The sequence below is a fragment of the Macrobrachium nipponense genome, chromosome 19 (assembly GCF_015104395.2).
Source record: "Macrobrachium nipponense isolate FS-2020 chromosome 19, ASM1510439v2, whole genome shotgun sequence".
In the NCBI taxonomy this organism is placed as follows: Eukaryota; Metazoa; Arthropoda; class Malacostraca; order Decapoda; family Palaemonidae; genus Macrobrachium; species Macrobrachium nipponense.
This window is the reverse complement of record NC_061088.1, coordinates 64972037-64987036: the sequence shown is the minus strand read 5'-3', so window position 1 is coordinate 64987036 and position 15000 is coordinate 64972037. Positions and strand designations below refer to the sequence as shown.

At 36.7% G+C, this 15000-nt stretch overlaps 1 protein-coding gene across 10 annotated transcripts in view; it reads right to left on the bottom strand.

Annotated features, from left to right (window-relative positions):
- Positions 1-15000, bottom strand: part of LOC135217586 (serine/threonine-protein kinase DCLK1-like) — a 368329-nt gene that overhangs the window by 25437 nt on the left and 327892 nt on the right. For all 10 annotated transcript variants that reach the window (XR_010315162.1, XR_010315161.1, XM_064253596.1 and 7 more), the window contains exon 3: positions 8227-8323. Coding sequence is in view for 7 of the 10 variants with exons in the window: in XM_064253596.1 (XP_064109666.1) it covers positions 8227-8323 (97 nt within the window). In the remaining 3 variants the exon portion in view is untranslated. The remainder of the gene's footprint in view (positions 1-8226; positions 8324-15000) is intronic.

The following is a 15000-nucleotide window of genomic DNA, read 5'->3' as shown; positions in this document are numbered from 1 at the left end:
TGGCCATATAACTGGGTTGCATTTAGTATGCTCTGTCATTTTCTTTTAGAATCCTAACTTCCGTAAAGAAAAGCGTTTTCCCACCTTGAGATACATACAAATCACATAGATGATGCACCTCCTGTATCTCTCTCTCTCTCTCTCTCTCTCTCTCTCTCTCTCTCTCTCTCTCTCTCTCTCCGAATTATTTCACGAATTTCTATTTCACTCCCAAAGCTCTCAGAATATTGTCTTCTTACATACATCACCATTACTTTATCCTTAAACCTATCGACGTTTCCACGTGAATGACAAGTCACGCGTACGAGTTAATACTATGTGATAACCAAGATTAGATTATAAAATTTTTGGCACATAGCCAAGCGCCGGAGCCGAGGGGCGATTCAGCGCATGATAACCAAGAGAAAGATGAAATGGAAGATATCTGGAAAATCCTCAGATACTGCTTACTGGCCGGAATGAAAGCTTATTTATTAACCTAAATATCTCTCTCAAGTGTGTTTTGCCTGTGAATAGTGCTACAGTTACAAGGATATCATAATTGTGTTTCTATGTCCACACGTCAGAAGAGAATAGCGACACTATTGTCAGGTACTTACTGTGTTCTGAAAGGCCCCAAATTTTAACCATGACAATACTGCCAAGAAAATCAACTGGAGATGTTATCCCTCCATAAGACATTGGTGGCTGTTCGTTTTACTTCCACAAAAAAGTCCCACACGCAGATTTTTATCATTTTCAATTTTCAAGCCGAATCTGGTCTTTACAAAACGTTGACAATTACGATTTGCCTCATATTTAGTGCCATTAGTTCCAATTTACTTTTAAGTAAGCTTCTATTCGGATCACGCAATAACTACATTTAACACAACGATGCTATTCAGGCATGTTACACTCAACCAATCACCATCAGGTTGCCAACTACTTCAAAGTGCGTTTTCGATAAATAAAAAAATGAAGTATAGTAGGTTTTTGTAAAAACACGAAGCACTTAAAAAAATAAACTGGATTACAATAAAATAAGATAAAACAGAAAATAACAGAAAACGAATGATTTGCAGAAACTAGAATATAGGAAGAGAAACCAGAAAAAAACAAACTTGTGAAATCAGCCTTCCAAATATAGCAAGCTACAATAACCAGAACTGTACATTTCGCTTCAAAGAATAACACCTCGTAAAGAAGACCAAATACCCCACCACCATTTTAAGTTTCCAAACGGTTTCTATAAGAGGCCTAAAATAATGTCGAAGAGCTGTTAATCACAGAGAAAAGAAGAAAAGTTAACGCTCATTTACAACGAAGATTCCAAGAAAAAAGGAAACGTTCATTCAAGATAGGTAACACAAGATAGCAAACATCTCTTAGAGAGGGCGAAAGTTCCTTGCCACGGAAGTAATGAAACACCTGAAAAGGAGAACTATCGTGGAGTTAATCATACATACCTGAATTGTAAAGTACTTCCAAGGTTAGCAGAAGTCTACGATACGGAACTAACAAAATAACACGCACATGAAGTTGCACACGCGGGATTCACTCTGCTCTCCTGGAGCTACCTCGCAGCGCTTGCAAGTATGGGATAAATAGAGATTTTCAGTATAAATTCCCCTGTAAAACTTCTGATTCCTGTCATGGTCCCGCCCTGAACCCGGTGCCATATTGTGAATCAATTGGAATTTCAGCTCAATAAGGATGTATGACAAACTGCAACGTTGATTGTACTAATCTGACCTAGCAGGCCATGACCTACTTGAATCTCTACTATAGGACGATGAACTTGAATCTCTACTATAGGACGATGACTGAGAAATGTAGCCTTGATGTTTATGAAAGGGTGATTCGCGAAGATTTTTCCCTAACATTCCTATGCAAATCCCTTGAACATTCTCATGGGTCCCTCGTGACCCCATCCTGGATTCGAGGCCCACAGTGCGAATAGAAATTTGAACTTACATAACATAGGAGAACTCACGTAAGGCTTGTCATTCCTGCATGGCCCAAACAGTTCTACATAAGGAAAATTCTAAAATTTAACCATCCCAATTTCACACTTTTAATTACCTTCCTCGCACTGGCAGGAACCGTAGCCATCCTTCTGAACAAACTTAACCCCCATTTAACCAAGGACACTTTGTACGAAATTCGGTCGCAACGGATCCGGTGGTTCTGAGGAAGTTAGTCGAAAATGTGAAAGTTCACGTCGAACGTACACATATACATACATCTACATACGCCAGACTAACTTTAATCAGAAAAGTTCACTTAACTTTCAGGAACACATCACTGAAGAATCATTAGAGCTCCGAACAATATTTACAACATTTACTACTATATAAATATTACAAGTTTCTGGAGAACTTTAACGTCCACCAAAAGAAATGCACGCATGAGAGATTCAACTTGAAAATCCTTTTTCAACACGTCGGCAGAAACACCTGCAAGTCTCTATAGTAATCTAAAATCTATTCGCATAAGAAAGATAGAGATAGATAGAGATAGATAGAGAGAGAGGGATGGAGCGAGTTTCGAAATTAATCTATGATCCCGAGGGGTGGCAACTAATCCTCAAAAGATCATGTAGAAGGATGCGCTTCGTTTTACAACGAATGACGTCATATGTCGTGTGTGAGCGAGGTCTTGCGAGGATAAGAGGGCGACATCTGTCACAAAACATTCGATGGTACAAGATCCCTAACAACTGAAAATACCGGGAGGGATGAATATCTGAGATATATATATATATATATATATATATATATATATATATATATATATATATATATATATATATATATATATATATATATATAAGCCTCACTTATCAAAGAACCTACTCCAACTACAAGGCAGTCAAAATCAATTATGATATATATATATATATATATAATATATATATATATATATATATATATATATATCATATATATAATATAACGCCAAACAGAGGACGAGACACCTATTAACACGTTATATGTGTAAAAACAAATTTAAATTCAAGGAATACAAAATATGTCTTCCCTCTTCGTTATTTGCGAAGCAACTTCGTCACTAAATATGTTCACAATACTTTAATCGTTTACACAAGAATCTTAGTCTTTAGCAAATATCCACTGAGAGAGAGAGAGAGAGAGAGAGAGAGAGAGAGAATCTTCGTCTTTTAAAGGGCATGTGACAAAACAACTGTATTTTTTATCATATCAAAATACTTGCCGGGTTACAACACGTACATAAAAGAGCCGAGATTTTCAATGGCTATCCCACACATTTGCCTCACTTCCATCTCGGGTTTCGGTCCCAGCCCATACTAAATATAAATCATAAACATTACTTATCTTCTTTTTTTTTAATTCAAGTAATGTAGAAATATGTAATAGTTGCCTGCGCAATCAAAACCCGTAAATACATGCAAACGTTCATCCTACAAAATACACCATAATGTGAATGTGTATCTTTTTATTTTCTCAGTGTGTAACACAGTATAAAGGAATACACAGTGGTATTCTTAAATGGTATCCTTAAATAACAAAATGCAAGCAACACAATTTACTGGACATATTATAAAGACATTGCAACTGCAGAATCAATTACTTGAATACTACTGTCACGCTTTCCCAAATGGGTAAGCCAAAACACACACACACACACACCACACACACACACACACACACATATACATATATATATATATATATATATATATATATATATATATATATATATATATGCACATTAAGAGAGAAGTGATGTTACATTTGGCTTCAGTGACACTCTTCCTTCAACATATTTTTATCAACATTTCATTGTTTAAAGTGATTCTACTGATAGTAAACGTATTCACGACAAGCATGTAATGTATGAACACATGCCCCTCTCTCTCTCTCTCTCTCTCTCTCTCTCTCTCTCTCTCTCTCTCTCTCTCTCTCTCACAGACACACAAACACATATGTATATACGTATACTGTACATGACAAACATTCATGACACGTGCAACACAAAAGCATGAAAATGCAAAATTTAAGAATGACAGCGCGTCTAAACGATGTACTGTGTTATTCTTTTAATGGAACGACGCTTATAAATGGGAATTGGAGGACATATCACACACACCAAAAAATAAATAAATAAATAAATAAATAAAAATACAAGGAGTCAACGTTCCCCTTTCCGAATTCAACCTCCATGATAATGACAGGGATTACGACCATTTCGAAAAATAAGAGCAAGGAACATGTATTTATACTTTCACTTTATCCAAATATGTTGAGGAGGTAAAAGCCTTTAAAGTTCTAAGCTTCAACTGTAAAATATTAAACGAACCAGCATAGACTCAAATACAGAGCATTATGAACACATTAACCTGACATCGATTTCATCTTGCGAAAAGGGAAGAGAGTAACACTTTTCCAGATAAATGTATGAACTCGGAAAATCACAACTTTGTAAGAGTCTACACCTGAAAAAATCTAATCGGCGACTGCCTTAATAAACAGGGAAAATACAAATATGAAATGATTAAATGAGGGCATAACAACGCAAGCAACGTCAAACTCATGAAAGAGACGTTCCCTTCAAGTGATCGGAGCACGATAATATTCCTCCAAAAATGTGTTGCCTCCCAAAACAGAGATGCTTAAACATGCAGTTCATGGAATACACATTTGTCACCCATCAACCCACAAAAAGGTGAACGCACGAAAGCGCACACATTAAAGGGATGTGCTTCATCCCAAGGCCCGACTCTTTCGAGAAGGATCGCGTTGGGGTCAACGCGGTACAGAAATAATGTGGCTTCCACTCCAACTGACCTCCTGATAGCATTTAAACAAGAGATGAAGAGGAAACAGCTTAAAATATTCCATAGAACCGAGAGAAAGTGTAGTACTGTGTATATTAGCTCGGTAAGTGCAAGGGCGAGCACCTATCGACACTTCCACTTGAACACGATAAAAGGGATGGTTCCCATGGGGTCATTGCCTCGCCTTACTCACAAAAGGGGGGGGGGGGGGCTCCCCCTAACTATTTGCAGACTATTTCCGTGAATACTTTGGCGATTTTCACCCACTTCATTATTTCCACTGGTGGAAATTATTATAAAGTGGGAATGCCTTCTTTCCCTGGACGACTTTTCCCTACATAAAGTTTAGTTTTTAGCTTCTTTCTTTCTTAATGAATGAGAGGCCTTTCAACTTTAAGAGCATTTCCAAATCGTAGCCTTTTTTCGGCTTTAGGTTCACGGGATAAGTTAGCGATAAAACTCAAACCAGTGCTACGTTTCATACATAGATATTACAAGACCGAAAAATTACATATATTCGCAACAGCACAACGTTCAAGATACTAAGAATTTTACCAGAGCCGAGCGAATTAACACCATATCTGTACTTGATTTTATCTGACTAGACACTCACAAACACATACCATCCCCATAATTTCTATATTCCAAGACAGTGAAATATATCAATTTTTATGTCTTTCACTATAAACATAACATACCGACACGATAAACTTACGGGGAAGACATTATCTCCAAGTTCGTTTACCTGTTGACAACATTATCAGTAACGGTCTTCGTCTGTACTACCATTCAACTGACACACATCCCGAATTAACTTCATCATCATGACAAATTTGAAGGCTGAAGAGTTCTTATATAAACTGCGCCAGGCAGAAATATCTCCACAGGAACAAGGAATCATAGTTATCCTTAACTCCGGGTAAACCTTTCCATAGCACTCCTATTCGCAAATTGACTATTACTCATTTTCTGTATCATTTCACAAACTTTATGTTCCGTCTCATGGATGCTGCGCAGTGTTTTCATTGAACTACAGCCTTTCATTGGGGACCCCTATCAACGAAGCCCAGATGAAATGTGGTTCAAGTCACATCTAGACTTACAAATTCCACACTCAATACGCTAACCATTGGATCACGAAGCCGGGCTTGGTATGATGCAATCCTAAGTATCAACTTATGTTTATAACTAAGTAATCACAGATAAGATAATTATCATCATTGTACATTTTACACCTGAAAAGTATTTGACTGAGAGAGAGAGAGAGAAGAGAGAGAGAGAGAGAGAGAGAGAGAGAGAGAGAGAGAGAGAAACTATTTTTCTACAATCTACGTCCCATACAAAGCAAACTCACTGCTAAACACCACGAGACAGTACATGAAATAAAGTCAAACTCCACTAATAATAGTCAGCGTCGTAACAGCTGAGGCAAAAGTCATCAGAAACAAGCCCGAAGTCCAATAATATTATGGTCTCTGTGTGAGAGGTAGAGAAAACTGAGACGCGCAAATATGTCATATATGACACAGGTTTTAAAAGAATGGAAAAAACATCTTGTATAATAGTGTACAAAAAAGACATTGCTAAAGAAAGTTTTTTAGCCAGTCATGAGGAATGCTGTTTATTCGATACCTTTCTAACCGAGTTACTTTATTTATATATAGTTTCGAAATTTACTGAGACGGTTAGTGTATGACCCTGTCATTGATATACCAACACTGATAATTTTCAAGAGAAGCAAATAATAATTGTTTGTTTGTATGGTGTTTTGACGTTGCATGGAACCAGTGGTTATTCAGCAACGGAACAACGGCTTTACGTGACTTCCGAACCACGTCGAGAGTGACCTTCTATCACCAGAAATACACATCTCTAACTCCTCAATGGAATGCCCGAGAATCAAACTCGCGGCCACCGAGTTTGCAGGCCAAGACCATACCGATGACGCCACTGAGACGCTTAGCTGCTAATAATAATAATAATAATAATAATAATAATAATAATAATAATAATAATAACTCCTCAATGGAATGGCCGAGAATCGAACTCGCGGCCACTGAGGTGGCAGACCAAGACCATACCGATCAAGCCACTGAGACGCTTAGCTAATAATAATAATAATAATAATAATAATTAATAATAATAATAATAATAATAATAATATAGATGACTGAGAACATCGTAGCATGAGGAAGGCCTCCTCCCTTTCTGAACGACCAATTTCATTGCCCATAACGGCTGGTATTTCTTTTTCTTTCCGTGGTGGGGCCACAGCGAGGAACGGATTGCAGCTGATCTCTCCAAGGGCACTTGGCTGACGAAAAGAGTAGTCATCAAGAGTGAGTGTGATTCTCTTTACGACGGTCATTGAGATGCCTTTTGGCATCATCGGCCGTTCTTTCACCAAATAATATAAAATATCAATTTTTCAAGTAGACCCAACTAGCAACAGTATTCCAAAAATACTGTTCGTAGTATAAAACCCCTGAAGTGATAAATACATACATACACAACAAGACCTTTATACAGTATTAGGCATATTTATGTGTACCTACGAATATATAAAGGAAAGCACTATAGTATAAGAACAAAGGCTTCTTTCATACACAAAAATAAAATCAATTATACTTGACTACATAACTATGCTGTAAATGAGAATTCGGCGAAACATGATAGCCAAACATATCGGGCACAAAACCTCCTCCAGTACTGAATAGACAATAATTCCAAAGGGCAAAAAGTCTCCAGAGACCCTCACGCTCCGAATCCAACTCTCGGCAGAGCTTCAGTTGGTGTTTTCCACATCAGAACAATTTCGAAAAACTCAATAAAAACATGTAGACAAAGTGATTTCGCTCCTTGAACTAAACCCATTATTACTACATAATGTCTCTGATACGGCCATCAACAATACAAATTGCGGAAAAACACAACTTTTAAAGCTCAGCTCAGGTGGGAAAATGGGTGTGGCTGTCCACTGGAGGGGGGGAGGGGGGGGGGTGGTATTCAAGTAAAAGAAATGGACGAAACGAGAAAATGATGTATCACAGAACAGATCAAAACATTTGCTGTAATCACAGGAAAAGTCAATACTGACACAAAAGTGATGTGGTTAAAATAAAGGCATTTTCAACAGTTATTCAAATTTGTCGAAATTCACTTAGTATTGCTTAATAAAAGAAAAATAAATTCATGTCAATTACGTTTGTTTCTCAGTGGTTACTTACATACTAAGTAGCACAATATGAAATGGTATAAGCATGATTATGTAATATCTCGAATTTTGTAGCTTCTAAGGTCAAAAGCCAAATGATTCTGACTTCAAATCTTTTCATCGCCAATCTATGAAAGCATATATTTGGCCAGAGAGAGAGAGAGAGAGAGAGAGAGAGAGAGAGAGAGAGAGAGAGAGAGAGAGAGTAGCCTCTCACCTTCGGAGTCCAGATCGAAATCGTCGTGGGAGAGACGCTCTGGACCGTATGCGATGAAGATGTCGTCGTCGAAGAAGAAGTCTCTTAGACTCAACACCTGCAACCCAAAACCATTTTCTTTTGTTAGATCAAATAATAATAATAATAATAATAATAATAATAATAATAATAATAATAATAATTATAATAATAATATAGTAAACTATATTACTACGTAATACTATATAATTGTGGTTTTCAATTAAACATTGCTTTCCAAAATATTGTGAATTTATTAGCGATAATAATAATAATAATAATATAATAATAATAAAATAATAATAATAATAATAAACTATATTACTACGTAATACTATATAATTATGGGTTTTTTATTACCTTTTTTTTCAAAATATTGTGAATTTATTAGCAATAATAATAATAACGACAGGTTGTCTCTCTGTTAGGGAACAGATATGAGGAGGAAGATACACACGAAAAAAAGTCATCATTTTTCGAGCGAATGAAATACGAAGACTAAAATAAAAATTTTGTTTGCAGTGACTGACTGCTCCATCTTTCAATGGGGAAAATGGCTTCATTTCTTGTCTTTGTCGTTAGACAAAGCTGACCTTATGCCAGGACGAGGTTTAGCTCATCCGAGAAATGCATATCAGTTTACAATGCCAACGGGAAAGTCCCAATGAGCTCTGAAGGACCAAGAAGTATTGAGAGCTCATTCGAGTTATGGTTGATGTTTACTGAAGTGACTGATGATGTACACACGGCGTCACCCAAACGGGGTTTTTGCATCATTAAACACTTTGGCAAAACTTGGCACCAAGAATTAAACAAAAGTAAAATGGAGTCATTACGTAGATGACTTGAGTTTTGACCAATTTGAGGACAATTTTCACAGAATACCACGAGCCTTTTTATAACTACACAATGGTAAAAGTACTAATAAAATGCTGAGGGACAAACATATTTCCGCGACAGTAATGGCAAATAAGCAATGCTCACTTCCATCCAAAAGCATCACGTAATTAGCCTTCCAGTGGCTGCCTGGGCGTCTTCTCCCCTTGAAAAAAATATGCATATATATGAAAAACCAAGAAATTATCACCGGAATTTCCGAAATTTGTGGTATGGGGGAATATCAACCGTTTTGACAAGGTTTAAAAATGCGCACCATTCTGAAATCACCCTCGGATGCACTAAAACAACACATTTTCTAATCCTTTCTTTAGTTCCCATATAAAGTAAAGACTTGAGTAAAAATGGCACATTTCCCAAAATGTGAAAAATAAAAACACACACACACACCGACCCACTCCGGGGTTTCTCCATACTCATCTGCATTACAAATAACATGAGCGTAAATTCCATACCGCCATTTCTATTTACCTCACGTATAAGATGATTAAATTCTAGAGGAAGAACGGGAATTTCAATTGCTGGGCAAACCTCACACACGCTTCATCTCTCTCGCGCACACACACACACACAGACACACCGCAAAAGCATGAAGAGCTGTTACATGGCACAGGCACTCGAGAAATTTTTACTTAACATCCTAAAACGCAGACTTCTCTTTACGAGAGAGAGAGAGAGAGAGAGAGAGAGACTATATATATATATATATATATATATATATATATATATATATATTATATATATATATATATATATATATATTATATATATATATATATATATATATATATATATATATACATACATACATACTTGGAAGGAACAAACATAAGAGGAATGAAGAAAAGATAACAGTTCATGAATTATGAAAATTAAAACACCGTCATTATTTATACAGTATATAATGTAACTTCGCAAACGCTTACATATTAAAGTAATCCCCTATCACATATACACGAGTGTGCGCGCGTGTGTCAAACCAGAATTACAGCTACATTTAGCTACTTGTTAGCTTTTAACATTATAGTTCTAAAAAGTTCAAGGACAATACTGCCGTAAGTATTCTAGACAGTAGAATAAATATAAAATCGTCAAGAGGCTTCGCTATAAATACGAAAGGCAAACGAAGGAATCCTTTACGATACCTAAGAACAATCCAAGGTCGAGAGCTCTTGACGCTTAAATATCCAGCAATAAAAACACTCCACGAACACCTGAACCAACCAGAGGCGATACGGTATCTCCCACCACAGCTATTCAAGGCACAGTTCTATTCCTAGTGCTGCGTGGCATAAATCACACACTGAAAGTCTTTATAGCAGAATCAAAATTGCCACACACAAATGTACGTCATATGTTCACATACAAACTATTTTGCAGCGGAAATCACATTTTTTTCTTTCTTACAATGAAGACTGAACTGTACCCAGTCCACAATTAGGCAGGGGGCCTGGAACAGAGTAATAACAATTTCAAATGGAAAATAATGAAAAATTACAACATGCACAAACGTAAGCAGAAACACATTTAAAATTTATAACTATTGTTATTACCACTACTCGAAATATCTATTAACTTCATAAAAATATAGGAACAACGACCTTTAGTAACATGAAAATAGGGGCCAACAAACCACAAACAAACAAATATTTTCACAGACTACAAACGACATTTGAGAAATAAAGAAGATAATCCGCAACTCAGGGTACGACTCTTAAAAACAGCCCCCTTAAAAAAAACATTACTTTCTTTCCTTTTTTGTTGTATTTTTACATTAAATATAGCACAAATACCTAATCGGGTTTATCACGCCAACAAGAATCTTAGTCTTTAGCAAATGTCCACTGAGAGAGAGAGAGAGAGAGAGAGAGAGAGAGAGAGAGAGAGAGAGAGAGAGAGAGAGAGAGAGAGAGAGCTAGCTTAGGCAATTAATCACATAGGAGCCTTCACTGGCATGAATTATGTAGGGTGCCTACTAACAAAATTAAGTATAGCAAATTAAGCTAGGAATTCGAAAATTCCAATAACACCTGAATTTGAAGCTGCGTTCCCCGGATTCCCTTCCTCCTGGAAGCGAACCGATAATTTACTTCCCATAACCAAGAATGTTATACGACGCTAAATCCTGCCACATTATAACTGCAGTTCATATCGGAACGCAAATCTTCTCATTGCACATAATCGCAAAACTTTGCTTCTCCCTCACTCTATTTATGTGTTCCTGTTGCGAGACTGCCTCTCCGGAAGCAGTCAACAATTCCTTACATAACGACAAAAGAGGCCATTAAAAATTCCGCTGCAAACATCGACGAGTGATTTGGGAATCTCCTTCATGAAGTGTATTGAATGTTATTGGACAGTTTATCAAACTTCCTACTTCGGCAGTTTATGAAATGGATTTTGTAACCAATAATTTGAATTTTATTTGTGGACAACAGATGGTACGCTATTAAATTGTGCATGAAAATGCATGCCATAAAGATCTTAAAGTTCACGATAGAAAGGTAAGTGAAACAGGGTGAACTTGAAAATGTAGAATATACTACAAAAGTACTTGTTCCAAATCCGTTTCACTTAGCTTTCTACCGTGGATTTAAGGATATTCTGAAGTACTTGTTCCTTCGTGCTACATTGGAGATATATATATATATATATATATATATATATATATATATATATATATAGATATATATATATATATATATATATATTATATATAGTATGTATGTATGTATGTATGTATGTAGTATATGTATGTATGTATGTATATGTATATATATCTATATATATTATAGATATATAAATATATATATATATCTATATAGATAGGTTTACAAACTAGGGAATGAGATAAACAGTGAACTTAGCAACGACTTTTCTCTCTTGGAAAGCGGTCTTTAACAAAGGTTCACAATGACGATATCGTGACAAACTGTCAGTGGTTTGTATAACGAATCAAGTTTCTACAGCTTTTGTATGTCGTGTAGCCTGATGTTTATACCAGTCTACAGTCGTAATGCATAGAGGAGAAATACATTATGAAAGGCTACAACACGAAGATCACTTTTTATATTCACAGAGGCGTACAAATCTTATTCTTAAGGAAATCATTATCTGTACTTTTCAGTTGAAGGTCACTGCGGATGAGAGAGTTTTGTCAGTCTTTGTAAAACCTCTTCCTTAAATGTGACTCTATCCACACAAATTATTTTTTTGGACAGGAAGGTCAAAGACTTAGGGGTTAAAGATGGTCTGCGTAAAGCAGTGGTCCCTTTTGTGGCACTGTAACAGCTTGCGCAGCAGTTGACCAGTGCTACAACTAATTATGGAATCTGAAATGCAGTTTTAATTGTAGAGCCAACAGGCACTAAATGGTACTGAAGTCATTCTCTCTAAAAGGCCACCTTCCAAAATGAGAAAGTAGTTGTTGTTTAGGGTTGGATTAATGTTTATATCCTTCCTGTTTTTCAACTCTTTATAAATAATTATCAAAAACAGCCTATTAAGGAAAACATTAATTAAATTCACACACACACACACACACTATATACATACATACATACACACTATATACATACATACATACACACACACACACACACAACACACATATATATATATATATATATATATATATATATATATATATATAATGTGTGTGAATTTAATTCACTTTCACGAATTTTTTACTTCTTTCATTCCACACATATATTATAGGTACTTATTATCAGTATATAATGAATTGAATGTAACATCTTCTCTCTCTCTCTCTCTCTCTCTCTCTCTCTCTCTCTCTCTCTCTCTCTCTATATATATATATATATATATATATATATATATATATATATATATAATATATATAGATATAGGAGAGAGAGAGAGAGAGAGAGAGAGAGAGAGAGAGAGAGAGAGAGAGAGAATGTTACATTCCTTTCATTATATACTGAAAATAAGTACCTATAATATATGTTTGGAATGAAAGAAGTAAAAAATTCGCGAAAGTGAATACGAGCTATGATCAATGAAACCGGCGAAACCTAAAAGCATCATCGCAACATTCCACAAGTAACTAACTTCTGTCTACGGATCTCCCGAGCAGTTGGGATAAACATGGCTACCAGCCAAAGAGGCCTCCCGCTGGAAGTCGAGTCCCACTTTGCTGACGTGAGATTGATGGAGTCCCCCCCCCAAAACCCCGACCCTCCCTCCAGTCAGCCCGACTGCCCCATGAAAGACAGAACTCATGCATTTGACATATTTCGCAGCAGCAGAGCGACGGTGATACTTGTCAGATGGACCAGATAAATGGAATGAGGCTCTGCAGGTGCCGCTTCCCCTTTTTCAATTCATTAGCATAAGACAGGGGAGCTCTTGTTTGCCCACTCTCCGACTCGGTTATGTTCACTGGCCTTTTTTAAACTCCCTGTCTTCTTGTCGTAGTCATGTTTCTAGTATGGTATTTGTGGCTCGTACCAGTTTTTTTCACACGTTTTGCTGACTTCTATCGTGATCAGTATTGACTTCAGTTTCAACTGTTAGATTGATATAGTTTTCCCTCAAGTTTACATACGCTCGCATGAGTATGCATATTCAACACTTTCTTTCGGTAAATATTCACCTAAAAACCCAAACGGACTGAGTCGTATAAACTCAAGTGGGTCCAAAGGGAAACCAGCCTGCAGAGGGAGATAATAGAAAAACGTGATAGAAAAATAAATAAGAGGAATTAAAAAATAACGCCGATAGGAATGAATTCAGGAGACGTCAGCAGAAAGAAGAAATGAAATTGCTCCTCGCCTAAAGCTTTGGAAGTCAGAGGAATCCAAAACTGCTCAAAGCAAAACTATTCTACATTTTAATAATTGCCAAACAAAAACTCCTAACAGAGTAGTATTAAACCCGATGCTAGAAAACGACACTGCAACAGCAGCTTGCCGAGTGTTGCGAACAAAAACAGCTAAGGTGAGGTCGAGAAAAGTACGGAGGATGTTTATAGCTGTAACATATATGCTAGGATATATGGCCCCTCAATAAAAATAGGAATACCGAAGTCAATATTTTACATTTGCTTGGTGCCTACATCTAGTAGAAACCTATACTGTCTTCATTTAAATTCTGGAGTTCTGTGCTGCTGACCACCTGTGCCTTACAGAAAAACGTCAATACCCACTGGACAACAAGTGTCAATACCCACTGGACACACTTGTTGTCATCCAGGCTGTGGTCAGCCTCCCATCACTGACCTATATAATATATTTGTAAAGAATTACGGTACCTTGAGTAAGGTATCGGGCCAGGGTATAAAATCCATAAAGTTGGGACTTACCGTCCCGACCCTATTTTACCCTGACGTCATTTTGGACGGTAAGGGTACACGTGTGTGTGTGTGTGTGTGTGTGTGTATAATAAATAATATATTCATAAGCTGTTGCCCCATAACAGCAGCGACTCTCTCTTCACAATCCTACAACTACACCGTTCTACACAACTAGATAAATCTAATCAACCATATCACCGACCTAACATTTTTTACAGCAACTGCTAACCTCCACATTTCCATCTCTTAATTGTCCTTGTGAAAATTATGCTACGCAAACAGTTCATTTTGTAGTTTCACCTTTTTTCCATCATTCGACTACAACACTCAAGCTTCACTTCCACACAGTCGAGTTACGTCAACAACACCTTCTTAAATTCTCTCTTTGGCTATCATGCAAAACTGTAATTCTGTTCCCAATGTTTTACACACACCCTCCCCCCACTTTTTTTTGCCTTTAAATGCTGTGCATTCTCCTCATCTTACTTCCCACACTCATCCGACATATTTACTCCCAAATTCCCGTAAGAATCAGCCGTTTC